At 35.3% G+C, this 16,879-nt stretch overlaps 1 protein-coding gene across 1 annotated transcript in view; it reads left to right on the top strand.

Moving 5' to 3' along the window:
• LOC114040648 (zinc finger protein 69 homolog B-like) overlaps nt 1–3,892 on the top strand; it is a 48,191-nt gene extending 44,299 nt beyond the window's left edge. The window contains exons 6-7 of the mRNA XM_027858755.1: nt 3,299–3,486; nt 3,792–3,892. Of these exons, the coding sequence (XP_027714556.1) occupies nt 3,299–3,486; nt 3,792–3,809 (206 nt within the window). The 3' untranslated portion in view covers nt 3,810–3,892. The remainder of the gene's footprint in view (nt 1–3,298; nt 3,487–3,791) is intronic.
• Nucleotides 3,893–16,879: the final 12,987 nt, after the last annotated feature.

Raw genomic sequence — 16,879 nt, 5'->3', positions numbered from 1 at the left:
GCGAATGAGTGAGTGAAGAATTAACAGATGGAAAACTCGGTGAGCACCATCACAAATGGTCACTGTAGGTGTTGGGCAGGGTTCCTAGGTCCTTGCAGACGCGCTGTTTCTATTTTACGTGTGTTCTCTCCCATGAACTCCTCTTTCACTTAAAACATCACTTTGCTGATCTCCCTCCACTTATTCCTATTCTCTTTGAGAAAGGGTTTTCTTTTTTCTAATGCCAGCCCCTCAACTTGTACTCTGGGTCCCATAATTTCCTATCTCCTTCTGTTTAATTTTTCTTGCAGCTGTAGTACCTCTTTTCAGATCTTCCTGCTTTCAAGCTATGTCTAACTCTACATATGTACATATATGCACATATATATACACACAAGTATAAGTCCAATTTGAATTTAAAACAAAATCCTTTCATTGATCTTATTGCTTGTTTTATATACTTTGGATTTTTTATCTTTCCTTTCTGTGTGAGACCACATCACCACCACCCAAAATATCATCTGCAATCTTTTTTCTCCCAATCTCCCTCTCTGCCTCTTATCTTCCTCCTTCCTGTCTCTCTTCTTCTCTCTTCTCTTCCTTCTCCTCCAATCTCTCCCTCTCTCCCTCTGTTTCATCTTTCTTCTCTCCATCTGCTAGGAGCTGGCCAATCCATAGCATTATGACAACCTGGAGTGATTATAATTTCATCTTTTTAAATATGCTTTATATTTATATTTTATACTTGTATACTTATACATATATCATATATATAAAATATACTTATCCTATACTTATATTTTAATATACTTTCTACCCCCTCCTCCAATTCCCCACCTCCACTCTCATCTCTTTCCCTTGAAATGCTACAATCTGGTTTCTGTCTCACCGCTTTATGGAAAATGATCTTCTGAGTTCTCCCTTTGATTCTGTGATAGTCTCAATAGTTTATACCTAAAGATAATTTTCTTTCTCACCATGTACTTCTCTAACCTGTGAGCCATGTATGTATTACTGTCTGCATTTTATAGTTGCAGCTGCTGAAACTCAGGGAAGTTTTTTACTGTCCATGATTATTTGCCTAGTAGCTATAGTAACTAGGACACCAGCAGAGGCTTGCTGTCTCCCTCTTTCTACATCTAGTGTTTTTCCTGTTGCTTCTCTTCTATTTTCCAAGGAGAGTTTCTCAAATTTTAATCTTATTCCATTCTCTGCCACATTTCAACTATAACCAGCCCTTAATGGTGTTTCTTGGGGGTGATGCCTGTGGGATCCTCAGTCTTTTGTAGGTTTTACTAGATGGCTGCTGGGGTGTTTTCACCTCAGATTCTGTGGGAATCCCATCATACTTTGCCTTACCTGTTGTGGTGTGCCACCATTTAGGAAGTGTGTTGGCATGGGGAGAAGATGGATGTAGCCAAAGATGGGTCGAAGAGGAAGATTTAGGCAGGGACTGGAGTCTGATAAAAGTTGGAAGGATGGCCTGGGAGTCAGTAGATAATAGCTACAAGAATGAGAGACAATGGTGCAACCTGAGTGAATGGGCTGCCAAAGAGGTGAAGCTCTTATGGGATGATGGTAAAGCAGTGATCTGAATTGGATAACAGATCGAGAAATAGCCAGAATTCTAGAAGCAGTCAGCGGGTGATGTAATTCCTGCACAAAACTCAGAATTGCTGTGGATATAGTTTTGATGGTTTCAAATTGCTGAATGTTGAATTCCAAGCCAAGGATAGATCCCTCAGGCACTCCTTTAGGAACTCTTAACAAGTTAACATCTAGATATTAATGAGTCTTTATTGGGCCAGTCATGTTACCTTCCTTTTCTACTGTCTTGCCCATCCCTCTTCTTGTCCATAAGAATAGCTTGAGGATAAGCAGAATCAGTGTTTACTGTTGGTCTATGTTCAGCTTAGGGTCAACTAAAATTTCCAGGCCTTTTGAACATGGCCTGCTGCTCAACTATGTCTCTACAATACTGTATTTCTACAGTTGATATCCTGAGTGTAGGAATTCACATTAATCCTTATTAAATTACATGTTTATGCTATCCCATTTTTCTGTCCTTTTGATTTTTTTATCTTGATTTATTCATCTAATATATTTGGTATGTCACATACACTTGTCATCAACAGTATTGGTAAGAGTGCTCTCAATGATTTCATTAAATTTTTGGATAAAAATATTGAATAAGCTGAAGAAACTACCTTTACCAGTGCATATTGACCCCTTCTCTGCTGTTTGTAGGCTTAAAGAGTTTCCTGGAAAATTGAGAGGTTAAATAACTTGCCCAGACGGTGTGCATCAAGAGGAGGGACTCCCAATCTGGCTCTCTGATGATCAAGTCAGGCTTCTTTTCTTTGTGTCAATAGCAGTTTTGGTAAGAGTGCTATGTAGGATTCATCAAAAATGGCAAGTTTAGGGCAGCTAGGTGGCGCATTGGATAGAGCACTGGCCCGGAAGTCAGGCAAACCTGAGATCAAATCTGGCCTCAAAACAGTTGTGTGACCCTGGGCAAGTCACTTAACTAGCAAAAAAGGAAAAAACAACAACAACATAATGGCAACTTTGTCAGGACCACATCCACAGTTCTAAGGCATAAAACCAGAGAACGTACTATAAGTTCACAAGAGCTCCATATTCTAGACTTTTGGAGTAAGGTGATTTGAGCAGCTAAAAAGTCACTGAGTTGTTCTCGCATCTAAACCACATTTGTTTGTGTCTTATCATGTCTTATCATCAAAGACTCTTGAGAGTGTTTTCTAAATGGGTTGCTGAAATCTAGGTGCCTTGATGCCTATGGCAACACCTCATGTACCATCCCATTCATCATGTAAATAAAGGAAGTGTGGTTGGTTTATGTAATCTCTTCTTATTGAATTTATGCTATGATTTAGGAATCAACAATTTTTTCCCCTAAGTGATTACAAATCATTGATTTGGTAGGTTTTCCTTTATATTTTCCTGGAAATTATCTTCTTTTTAGTCACTAGTTTCTAAAATTAAACTTTTTTTCTTCCCGAACAGGTAAACATTTCCCCAAGTAATACCAATATTGAAATTTCTGATGCTATCTACAAATTCTTTCACTATTTTGTAATTAATTCAATTAACTCCTGAGGACAGCTAGTTGATCAGTTACTACTTCCTCACCTATTTTGAGTTTAAATTTCCTGGTAACAAATGATCGTTCTATTTTTTCCATATTGAAGGAAAAGATGTAGTCTAGAACATAGCACAGATACCTTTACCTTGATCAGAGTTCTAAAGTTCCTAGTTTGGAGGAAAATGGATATTGACATGTTTTTGTTATTTTCAGATTCTCCTAATCAGAAGACAAGATGTGAAACCAAGGAGACAGCTGGGAAAGAGGATATTTTTCTAGGACAGTCATTGAAGGAGAGATTCATAAAGGAAGGGCCCTGGCATTCCACATTGGGAGAGACTTGGGATTGTGACGTCAGATTAGAAAGGCAGAAAGAAAACCATGAAACACAGTCTCAGGAGGTAATATTCACTAACAAATCTGTTCATGAATGTAATATATTTAGGAGAAAGCTCAACTTGGGCTCAGTTATTATTCCACAACAGAGAGTTCATATAGGAGAAAGTCTTCCTAAATATAGTACTCTTGGAAAGAGTTTGAAGCAGTTTTTTGACCCACTTAAACCTAAGAGAATCTCTACTGGGAAGAAACTCAAGTATAAGAAATGCAGGAAACCCTTCAGTTACCAGTCAGACCTTATTCTTTACCATAGAACACATCCTCAAGGGAAGCCCTATAAATGTAATGAATGTAACAAATTCTTCAGCAGGAAAGAAAGCCTTAATGCACATAAACTAATTCATACTGGAGAGAAACGGTTTGAATGTAGCACCTGTGGGAGAGGCTTCAGATATCATTCATCCCTTAAGCAACATCAAATAATTCATACTGGTGAGAAACCTTATAAATGCAATGAATGTGGGAAAGGCTTTAGTCGGAAGGGAATCCTTAAGACACATAAATTGACTCATGCTAGAGAAAAACACCTGAAATGTAATGTATGTGGGAAAGGCTTCAGGTACCCTACATCCCTTAGGGTACATAAGAAAATGCATACTGGAGAGAAACCATATATATGTAATGAATGTGGGAAAGCCTTCATCCTAAAGGGAAACTTTATAAACCATAAGAGATTTCATTCAGGTGAGATGCCTTTTGAATGTAATGAATGTGGGAAAGCCTTCATACTAAGGAGAGACTTTAATAATCACAAGAGAATTCATACTGGTGAGAAATCCTATATATGCAATGAATGTGGGAAAGCCTTCAGATGGAATGGAAGCCTTAAATCACATAAGAGAATTCATACTGGAGAGAAACCCTATGTATGTAATGAATGTGGGAAAGCATTCACCAATTATCAAAGCCTAACTTACCATCAGATATTTCATCCTGGAGAGAAAATTTTTCAGTGTAATGAATGTGAGAAAGCATTCACACAGAGGGCAAACCTTAATCGACATAAGAGAATTCATACTGGAGAGAAACCCTATACATGTAATCAATGTGGGAAAGCCTTTATTGTGATGGGAAACCTTAAAAGACATATGAGAATTCATACTGGAGAGAAACCCTATAAATGCAATGATTGTGGGAAAGCTTTCACCAATCATCAAAGCCTAATTCATCATCAAACAACTCATACTGGAGAGAAAACCTTTCAGTGCAATGAATGCAAGAAAGTCTTTACCACAAGAGGAAACCTTAACATACATAAGAGAGTTCATACTGGAGAAAAACCCTATGTGTGTAATGAATGTGGGAAAGCATTCAACCTCAAGGGAAATCTGAATATACATAAAAAAATTCATACTGGAGAGAAACCCTTTGAATGTAGTGATTGTGGAAAAACCTTCAGACAGAATGGAAGTCTTAAAAGACATAAAAGAATTCATACTGGAGAGAAACCCTATGAATGTAATGAATGTGGAAAAGCCTTCACCAATCAACAAAGTCTAATTTACCATCAAGTATTTCATACTAGGGAGAGACCCTTTCAATGCAATGAATGTGGGAAAACCTTCATCCAGAAAGGAAAACTTAATAGACATTCAAGAACTCATAAGGGAAGCCTTTAACCATATGGGGAAAATTAATACACATAAATTAACTCTTACTTGGAAAAATACATTGAGTTTGATTAATGTTGCAAAGCCTTTAGCCAGAAGGGAAAATATAAAATATATTTAAAAATCCATGCTAGGGAGAAACCCTATAAATATGGTTATGAAAGTCTAAATTTTCCATCAATATTTCATTGCAATGGAAGCTACCAGTATGAGAAATGACTCATACTAGAGAGCAAACCTTTCATGCAATGAAGGTAAGAAAATCTTTGCCACAAGGGAAACCTTAATGTATGGATAAGAAAGTTCATACTGGAGGAAAATCTTATGTGTGTAATGAATCTGGGTAAGCCTTCAATTGGAAGGGAAGCCTTAATTCATGTAAGAGAATTCACTCAGTGAGATGGTCTTTGAATTTTAATAATATGGGAAAACTTTCACCAATAATTAAAGTCTAACCCAACATTAAATATTTTTCATGCTTAAGAGAAATCCTTTCAGGATAATGAGTGTCAAAAAGCTTTCAAATGAAGTGGAAACCTTAAAGAATATAACAGTTCTTACTAGTGATAGACTTTTTGATTGTAATGAATGTAGAAGAGTCTGGTCCAAACTTTACTTTACATAATAAAATTCATAGTGGAAGAACCCTTTGAATATAAGCAATACAGGGAGATGTTTAGGTCTAGCCCATTGCTTAGGGGAACATCAGATAATTTGTACTGGAGAAAAACCCATTTAAACTTAAGGAAATTGGGAAAGCCTTCAGAAATAGTAGAGTATTATTGCACATCAATAAATTCATGCTGGACCTTTTAGGGTAACTGAAGTAAGGCCAGAGTAATGTCAGCATCGGTGAAGGGAGCAACTGCTGTTGGAAGTGAGAAGACGCAGAATTAGGGGAAGCTAATTGCCTTCTTTGGGAATGATATTCTGAGAAGCGAAGGGGAAGCTAGGATGAATTCATATAGAAGATTGAATTACATATTCTGCTTTAACCTAGAGAGACAAACAAGAGTAGAAGTTGTAAAGAGGCAGATTCCAGTTCATTATAAAATCTAAGGAGGCCTAGAAAGCTTGAATCTAACTGAAAAGTAGTAGTTAAAGCATAATAAGGTAGGACTGTGGGACCTGTGTGTTTCACTTAGCTCTTGTTGTGGTTCCCGGTTTCAGTTACATGCCACTGATAGAAGTTCTTAGGTATAAGGTGGACCTTAATGCTCCAACCTATACTGAACACCTGTGGGACATTAAGACTAATTATCTAAGAAATTCTTTGTGAGGACACAGGCTCAGGATCTATAATATAATGGGAGTTATGAGGAATGTTCTAACTCAAAGTCAAATAATGACTAGTACCATGAACTTGACATCAGCATCAGAAAATAGGATTCAAAAGAGAAGACTTGGGGATGTTTTATTGGTGTTTGTTAGTTCCCCAGATGGATGTAATGTGCCATAATTCCAAGACATGCACTAAAAGCATCATCCTGCCCTTTATAGGGAAAGACATTTTAAACATTACATTTTAGATGGGAACAGAGAGCAGTAGGTAGGTCTTAATGCCTAAAGCCCAGCACAAGGTGGTAGAATATAGCTCAGTAACCAGGAGATCATTTTAGAGGCAACATTGGAGAGTTGACATGAGACATCTGGCAAAGGTAATGTGATGCATGTTGGAGGGCAGACAGTACCTAGCAGAGAACACTTTATTGACATCACCAGAAGATTTTAGCAGTTCTGCAGTTTGGAGATACATCACCCTAGTCACACATGTGCCATGGCCATAACAGTTCTTGATGTGTTTCCCTTCACCTGTTTCATTGACAAACAGCTATGTTTGCCTCTTCCGTATTTGTTCCCAGGTCATGTATGTACACTCCATACATGTTCTTTCCTTCTGCTCTTCTGTGGGAAAATGTACATGTGCATGGGGGGTATTTCATTACTTTATTTGTTATGTTATTAGATTGAATACCTATTGTTTTGAGTTATTCTGTCTAATGTCTGTCTGGTAAAAGTAAAAGTACTTTTTGGGACATGCAAGTTATGTTTTTGAGAGGGTCCTGATAACCAGGTTGACTTAAACCTGGTGTTGATTTTCTGAGTGCCTACATTGGGAGAAGCAGGTATTGTATTAGGGACAATCATTCTGACTACAGACCGGTCAAAAAAGTGGGTTAGACTGCTTCATGAACTGCCATTGGTAGTTTTAAGTGGTAAACATCACTTGCCAGAGATGTTACAGAGGTATTCTTTTTCAGATTCAAATTGAACCACATAACCTCTGAGGTCCTTCCCAACTCTTAGAGTCTTTGAATTAGTTTTTAGTGGTTGGACTAGAAAAATACTTCAGTAGGAAAATCTTAAGAGCACAGACGGTAGATGATAGAAGTAAAATGATATGGAAAGATGGGTTAAATCCAACATGGAGATAGATGACTTAACAGGAAAAGTAAGAGGCTGGATGACTCATTGAGTGACATCTTAGTAAGAGATGCCTAGCATGAGTTGGCATTGGAGGTGACTCCCAGGACAAAAATTTCAAGTAAGAGCCAAAGTAGGGATTCTTTTTGTGTGTGTAAGTTAGAGTTGATACTCACTGAGGTAATTTTGTATTTTAAAATTCCATTAATCTGGTTCTGGACTTGAAGCCTACACCAGAATGTGTCTTATTCTTCCAGAAACCTAACGACTCTAGCTTTGACTTGAATTGGCGTATGAATATTTGCTATATTAGAAAAAACAGAACAAAACCAAAAACCACACACAACACATAAACCCCCCAAAATACCTCCGTAAAACCCTAACTTACAGCAACAATGTAAAGTTAATTTGGAGAGGTAGCAAATCTGGAGGAATATAATGGTGCATATTAGTACCGTGCAAGGCCCTGTGTGGTGTTAGCAGTTGGTAAACTAGTTGCTTTTAGAGGACTGTATTTTGTAAGGAGGTTTGTTTGGTTATTTGTTGTGAAGTATTGTGTCAAAACAGTGTATTAATACTTAATGCCATGAGTCAAAGACTACAAGATATACTTTCAGCTAGGAAAGAACAACCACCATAAGGAATACTGGAAGAGACTTATCCTACATCAAGTAAAAGCATGTGTGAGACAGTAAATAGGATTTACCTAAGTTGTGTCTTTATTTTACCTTGTACACAAATCTCTTGATCACAAAATCTTTCTTGGTTGTGAATGTGGAATAGACTATTTGTGGAATGTTAAGAGAAAGCTGAAAATATAGAGAGTGGTGCTTTTAAGATGGGATTTGTGGAACATGGTAATGATTGATGTATGTGTAATCACCAGGTCACACTGGGAAGCGAAGCATCGTAATTATTCTCATTTAGTCAAAGGTCTGTGTGAGCACGCTGAGAGAGTTACCTGTCATGGAGTTTTCCAGCAACTCATATCTCTTGCCTTAGCAGAGTCAGGGCCTTTTCAAAACAAGTGGACCAAAATGACGACCCCCTATTGACTTGGCTCACTTGGGAAATTTTTAGCTTGAATTTTGCTGGGAATATTTTGATGTTGACTTCTTTGCTATGTGATGGTCAAAGTTTGCCAGTTTTCCTCTGGCCTGTACTTTGGTTTTAGGATCTGGCCCACTGAACAAATAGGCTTTGGTCTCCTGAAAGGAAAACCCACCCCATACTCCCTCTCTTAGCTCTGAGTACTAAGTAAAATCCAAAAGCAGCTCAGATTTATACTGGTTGACATTTTCATCATATTAAAAGTTTAGTTACAAAAATGTGCCTTTTGAGCTTCTAGAGCCCTATGGAGGGAGAGAAGAGAAGGGAAGAAAAAGATATAGTCAATACCTTCAAAAACAAAAACAAAGTGCAATGCTAAGAGCGAAAGACTGGAAAAGTAGCTTTTAAACTAGAAAAGGACAACGACAATCAGGGGTACTCAAGGAGACTGTTTAATCTTTATTCCTGCATCAAAGTAATGCACGGTATGATTCAATTAGTGTGTTTTACCTCGATGATTTGCTTTTTACCCTCTATTTAAAGCACCAGGTCACAAAATCTTTGGCATTAATGTGAGAAAAACTATGCTTGTAGTTGCTGAGAGAAGAGGGCATAATGCATTTTTAAATCCTGTATTTTTTTTTTAAATAACAGATTTTTAAATGAATAAATTGAGCACTCCTGTATATACAGTAGATCAGAAAAGAGGATTGTATATAGTACTGAAGACTTCAATTACATGTAACTTGCTTTTCTTTTCTGTATAATAGATTCAACATGTAACTCAGAGTTCTGTTTCTCTGTAGTTCTCTTCTGGTCTTCCATTCTCTTCTCTTCATTTAAAAAACGCTTTAAGGACTCTCTTCCCACTCTCCCCTTCCTTTTTCTTGTCTACCCTCCACCTTTTGTGTGGAGTCAACAATACCACCTTTCCTACACCACCACCCCCATCTCTAGCTTCCACTTCCTTTTGGAAAAGAAAAAAGAAAATCAAAACCCTTGTAGCAAATAGGCATAATCAAGCAAAGCATTTTCATATTGGCTGTGTTTAAAAATATATGACTTATTTTACATCGTGATTCTATTACCTGTCTGTCAGGGGGTGGATAGCATGACTGATGAAGTCATCATCAGTCCTCAGGAATTATGGTTGTTTCTTGCATTGATTGGTGTTCTCAAGTCTTTCAAAAGCATTTTTCTTTATGTTTATTGAATACGTTGTTCTTTTCATTTGCACTGTATTAGTTCATGTACATCATCCCAAGTTTCACTGAAACCATGCCTTTTTAATTTCTTACACTTCAATATAATATTCCATTGCCTTCAAATCCAGCTTACTTTCTAGTTTTTTAGTTTCTTTGGAGAATAAACCTAATAATGATATCAAGGCAAATGGCTTGCACAATTAAGTGACACTTTGGAAGTCATTCCAGATTGCTATCCAGAATGGCTAGAATGCATAGTGTACCCATTTCCCCATCTACTTTTCCTTTTCCTTTTTTTTTTTTTTCGGTCAGTTTTGTCAACTGAGGATTGTGAGGTGGAATCTAAGTGTTGTTTCAATGAGTGACTTGTAAGATTTTTTTTTTATATGGGTTTTATGGTTTGGATTTCTTTCTTTGAAAACTTCCTGTTCATATCTTTTTATTTATTTATTTATCTATTGGGGGAAATGGCTTTCTTTCATTAGCATTTTAATCTGTTCCTTATATATCTTTGATGTGAGTCCTTTATCAGAGAAACTTTTTTTCGGAGATTTCCCCCCCAGTTTTAGATTTTGCTTCTAATGTTTAATATATGGTTTTGTTTGTGCAAAATCTTTAAAATTTTATGTAATAAAAATTGTCCATTTTATCTTCTGTGGTCTTTATTCCTAGTTTGGTCATTAACTCTTTCATTGGTACGACTTTTATATGTAAGTCATATTCATTTGGAGCTTTTCTTTGTACATGATGTGAGATATTTTCCTATGCCTGACATCTGCCAGCCTGCTTTCCAGTTTTTGTCAAATAGTGAGTCCTTACCCAGGTTTGGGATCTTTTGGTTTATAAAGCTTTATGTTGCTTTGTTGGTTGGCTTTCTATATTGTATACTTCATCTGTTCCATTGTTTGAGCTCTCTCTTTTTAAACTAATACTAAATAGTTTTGACAATTAGTGCTTTGTTATATAATTTGGATTTTGGTACTACTAAATTCCCTTCCCTTATTTTTCATTATTTCTTTGAAGATTCTTGACCACATTACAATAAAAATTGTATTTAAAAACATGATTTTGAAGAAAGGATTGAAATAAATTGCAACCTAAATAGTTGAATCCTAAATAACTGGTAAGTCAAAGAACAATAATAGAAGAAATAGAAAATTTCATCTCATAAAATAACAATGAGATGTCATACCAAAAGTTTTTGTATGCAGCTAAACTAGTATTAAGGAGAAAATTTATATTTCCAAATGCATTCATCAACAATAGGGAGAAAAAAAATCAAGAAATTGGGCATGCAATTAAAAGGAGAAAAACAGTAAATCCTAACGCCCCCTTCCTAATTCAACAACAAAATAGAAATCCTGAAAATCAAAGCAACACAACTAGTTTCAAAGCAAAACATAAACCCACTGAATTGATAAAACTAGGAACTTTCTTTTTTTCTTTTAGGCAATTGGGGGTAAGTGACTTGCCCAGAGTCGCACAGCTAGTAAGTGTCAAGTGTTTGGTCTGAGGCCAGATTTGAACTCAGGTCCTCCTGACTTCAGGGCCGGTGTTCTATTCACTGCGCCACTTAGCTGCCCCTTCTTTCTTTCTTTTCTTTTTTTTTTTTTAAACTAATTTCTAGTCTTATTAAAAAGAGGAAAATTGAATTCTATCCAAAATGAAAAAAAAGTATTTGCAACAATTGAAGATGAAATAAAGGAAACTATCAGAAGCTTTTGCCTAATTACATGTCAGTAATACTGATAATGTAGGTGAAATTGATGAATATTTACAAAATACCCACATTAGGAAAATGAGAAATGAATTATTTTTATAACCCAGTATTGGAAATTATAGATATTGAACAAACTATAGACAAACTGCCAAAGAAATTAAACACCAGGACTACATGAATATAGAAGTGAATTATTCTATCACATTCAAAGAACAATTCCAATGTTACATAATTTTTTTTTGTAAAAATGGAAGAGATTCCTCCAAATTCCTTCTAGGATGCAAATGTGGTCTTGATATTTTTGAAAGTACATTTTTAAAAATAATATTTTCCCCAATTATATATAAAGACAATGTTAAACATTTAAAGAAAACTTTGAGTTCCAAATTTTCTCCCTCCCTCTCCCCTACCCTCCTTGAGACAGTAAATAATTTGATATAGGTTATACATATGCAATCATGCAAAACATTTCCATATTACTCATGTTGTGAAAAAAGACAGACCCAAAGGGTAAAAACATGAAAAAAAATAAAGTGAAAAATAATATGCTTTGATCTGCATTCAGACCCCATTAGTTCTTTCTCTGGAGATGGATAGCATTTTTCATTGAGTCCTTTGGAATTATCTTGGATCATTGTATTACTGAGAATAGCTAAGTCATTCATGGTTGATCATAGTACAATATTGCTATTACTATGTATAAAATGTTCTCCTGGTTCTCCTTACTTCACTTTGCATCAGTTTATGTAAGTCTTTCCAGGTTTTTCTGAAATCAACCTGCTCATCATTTCTTATACCACAATAGTATTCCCTTACAATCATATACCATAGCTTGTTCAGCCATTCTCCAGTTGAGGGGCATCCCCTCAATCTCCAAGTCTTTGCCACTATAAAAAGAGCTGCTACAAATATTTTTGTACATGTGGGTCCTTGTTCTATTTTTTAAAAAATCTCTTTGGGATACAGACTTAGTGGTGGTATCGCTGTGTCAAAGGGGAACAGTTTGATAGCTCTTTGGACATAGTTCCAAATTGTTCTTTAGAATGGTCCAGTTAAGTTCACAACTCCACTAACAGTGCATTAATGTCCCAATTTTCCCACATCCCCTCTAACATTTATCATTTTCCTTTTCTGTTGAATTAGCCAATCTGATAGGTATGAGGTGGTGCCTCTGAGTTGTTTTAACTTACATTTCTCTAATCAATAGTGATTTAGAGCATTTTTTCATATGACTATAGATAATAGCTTTAATTTCTTCATCTGAGAACTGCCTGTTCATATTCTTTGATCATTTATCAGTTGGGGAATGACTTGTATTCTTGTAAGTTTGATTCAGTTCTCTATATATTTAAGAAATAAGGCCTTTATCGGAGACATGAGAGTGATTTTTAAAGAATTTAGAGTGGTCTTTTTTTTTTCTTTTTGGTGAGGCAATCGGGGTTAAGTGACTTGCCCAAGGTTACACAGCTAGTTAAGTGTCAAGTGTCTGAGGCCGGATTTGAACTCAGGTCCTCCTGACTCTAAGGCTGGAGCTCTATGCAGTGCGCCACCTACCTGCCCCTTGAGTGATCTTTTGAGAGTTGACATAACTAACTACATTTTGTTCTGTATTTGTCATTTTACTATGTGTAGCTCCTGCATAAACTACAAGATCAGCTTACATTAGCTGTTTTCTTTCAGTATCTTCTTTCGCTTCCTAATTGCTACGTTGCTATGACTTAATTGTTGTAAGGGACTTTAGCAGCCACAGACATCTGCTCCCCTTCTTTATTTTGTTTCTCAATGATGTATGGTCCCTTTTGACTTAGTATGAGTAACTATGCTAATAAGGACACATTCGTTCTGTAGCTCCTGTAGCTAATGATTAACATTTTCTTTAAACGTATATCTTTTTTTCCTCTTTGTATAACTAGTTAGTAATAAGCAGCCATTTTTTTCTTTGTCTCACATAACATATAAATATTACTAGACGAATTATATAACACACTTATCCATCAACTGCTAGTAGAATGTTACTTAAGAACTATCTAATGCAACTATTAATTATTTTTTCAAGCTTGGAAAGAAAGATTTGTTTAAATCAGAAGCAATCATTTCAGGAATAGGCAAAAATTCATTTTAATAGAATGTTTTACCTTACTAATGTGTTATTATGTGAATGATTTAGTAGAACTTGATTGCCTAGACAAATTAGAGGCAAATCACCAAAAATAAATTGTAATGCACCATTCATTTTCAAACTCTTAGGAAAACAAATTAGAAACAGATCAAATGAGAACTATCTGTAGAAACAGATCAAATGAGAACTATCTGTAAATCTTGAAGTTTATATTTTTATTAGGGAAAAGTAAAAGTTTTGCATGAATTGGTAGCAGATAAGAAAACACGTTAATTTGCAAAGGAGAGATTCAATGGAGTAAAGATATATAAAGTGAAGATGAATTGGAATTAGATTGGGAAATAAAGATGTGAGGGATTGAGAAAATAATAGTGAAGGAGGGGTTGAATCAGTGTGGAGAGAGAAACATAATTTTGAAATTTATAGAGCTTTTATCAAAGTTTATAGGAATAAATGGGAAGAAAGTTCAAGGAAGTTGGAGGTATTTTGAACTGACACAGTGAGGATAGAAAACAGTGGAGGGCAATATGAAGTAAAAGTTTTGATTTGCCAAAGAGCAGGAAAATAGAACTAGTGTTTTCATGCAAGTTGGAATAATGCAAGGTTCTCATCTTTGCCAGCTATCAAAATGTCCAGCATAGACCAAAAGAAAAGCTCAGGCTTTGGTAAAATATTGTAGAAAAGTTTAAGGAAGTTTTAGATTTCCTTGAGATAAGAGGAGAGAAAGATTTCCATACCTGTAAAATTATGAACTCTATTTGAGAAATGCTTGTGTTTTTTTTCTCAGAAAGTTTAATAGGTTTTAGTTTTCATATTTCTCATGGTTTCTAATCTTGCTTCTATAGATTTTTATGTTTTCAAGGATATAAAAAAGGAGTTGGAGTGATATGATACTATTGAGAAAATTACAATTTGGATTTATTTTGGGTTTTGATAAATTAATTGGGGAAATTATTATTCATAGCATAGTTGATCTATGCTCTGAATGGCAACTGCTTGTACCCCCTTTGTAACTATATGAACAAAAAAGATAAAGACTCTACATTGATTTCTGAATGCAACTGGAAGAGAATACCAAAATAGAAAGATAAATGAAAAGTCAGTTAATTCATGTAAGTTTATTCAGCAATGCATTCAATTAGATAAAAGTTATTAATGGGTGATAAGTTTTGTGTTTCATACTTTAAATCCTTGATATTGTTTTTCTTTTTTTTTCTTTTTTTAAATTTTTTAAAAAAAATTTTTATTTTTATTTATTTATTTTTTTTGGCTAGGCAATGGGGTTAAGTGACTTGCCCAGGGTCACACAGCTCATAAGTGTCAAGTATCTGAGGCCAGATTTGAACTCAGGTCCTCCTGACTTCAGGGTTGGTGCTCTACATGATATTGTTTTATATTTGAATTATGCTTTTAATTTTTTATATTATGATTTGGGAAACTATTGTATAAGAAATGTTCATTTGAGAAATGATGCCTAAAGTGTGATGCATTTATATTATTAGTAGATTAATTTCTCTTTTGAATCTAAGCTATTACTTATTAGAAAATTTTCTTTGTAGGACGATGTTCTTTTGGTTAAAAGGCTGTTTTAAGTATTTAATTGGGTGTGTTTTACTTTAAAGAGAATAATAACACTTACTGTTTGAGAAGTACAGAAGAGCTTGGAAAGTTTCATTATCTATGAAGTTCTTTGGGGACTTGCCAGGTTTTCTGGACCTTCAGCATTGGCAAGGTCATAAAATCTTACCAGTTCTGTAAAGCTGCAAGAATACATGTGAGAATAATGAGAACTTTGTAAATTCTAAGAGTAGATTGGTTTATTGAAGAACCAAGATCCCTTCCTCTAGCACAAAACACTTACAACCAAAGTCGGAGATGGCTTACAAGTTTGCTTGTAATATAGAAGTAACCTATCTGATGAATTGTCAGACTACCGATTATGAAATCTGCAAAAACTAACTGGATAAATTATACTTGAAGTGGTATATATTAAAGTTACATCTTTGTTTCAACTTGGGATCATCAGATCAAAGTTTAAAAGATTTTTTTTTTGCCCTAGGGGTTGATAAATGATACCTTAGAATATCCAGGCTAACAATAGCCAGTATCCTTCTGGGTTTTGTATGAACTATCATGTATTTGGGGGGCAGCTAGGGGGTGCCATGGATAGAGTGCTGGGCCTGGAGTCAGGAAGACTCATTTTCCTGAGTTTAAATCTGGCCTCAGACACTTTTACTTAACCTTGTTTGCTTCATCTATAAAATGAACTAGAGAAGGAAATGGCAAAGCACTCTAGTATCTTTGCTAAGAAAACACCAAATGGGGTCACAAAGAGTTGGATATGACTGAACAACAAAATCATGTATTCACTTTATATGTAAAAATATCAAATTATGATTATTTTATTAATTTACAGTGATTGATTTTTCACATCAGGATGTATTTAAACTAGAAGAGAAAAAAGTGACAAAAGCTTTTGGATATGTATGTATTTAGTAAGTATTATGGATAACTATTTTATGAGTTATTATTTATTGTTAACTACATGAAAAATAATTGTACTCTGCTATAAATTGTAAGCAGTGGAATTTGCTAAGTGAGTCAGAACATCTTGGAATGGTAACTTGACTTGCTCTAAGTTTTGATTTCAGGTGTAACTGTTTAAATTATTGTTAAACCATTTAAGAGAAAATGCTAAGGACTGCTCAAATGGAGTGCCATATGAGAATGCTATAGATGGATATAGATGACTGGAAAGGTAGAGAAGATAACAAAATAATGCGGGATTCTCTTGACTCATTTTCCCCACTATATTATTTCCTTCCTGAACAGAAAAAAATTTCCATTTGGTAGATCATGAGCCTTTGTGGGGGTTCAAAGCCTTTGAGACCTTTTGAATAACGTGGAACTCTGTTGCATGATCGGCTTTCCAAAAGATATTTATGACTTTTACCTGAAATCAAACAGAGATAAGGGACTTTTGTCCTGGTATACCTATCGTAGGTCAGTCTCTGCCTTTAGGCTCAGGCCTGAAGGAATCGTCTTGATATTGTTTCAGCTATGTTTCTTCTTATTTTCATAGTCAATTTCTCTGATCATGGCAGAAGAACTGCAAAGGTTTTATAATGAATCTTCTTGCTATAATCACCTAGCATCTCTGAGCTTACTATGATGGGATACAAGTAAAAAGGAGTCTGTTGCTTAAATTTTTGCTGGTCTGAATTTGTGACCATTACTTGTTTCAACTTCCTAGCTAAGGTGGCTAGA

Source organism: Vombatus ursinus, unplaced genomic scaffold (genome assembly GCF_900497805.2).
Source record: "Vombatus ursinus unplaced genomic scaffold, bare-nosed wombat genome assembly UNPS02013930.1, whole genome shotgun sequence".
Lineage (NCBI taxonomy): Eukaryota > Metazoa > Chordata > Mammalia > Diprotodontia > Vombatidae > Vombatus > Vombatus ursinus.
The sequence above is the reverse complement of the archived record's forward strand: the minus strand, read 5'-3'. Positions and strand labels throughout refer to the sequence as shown.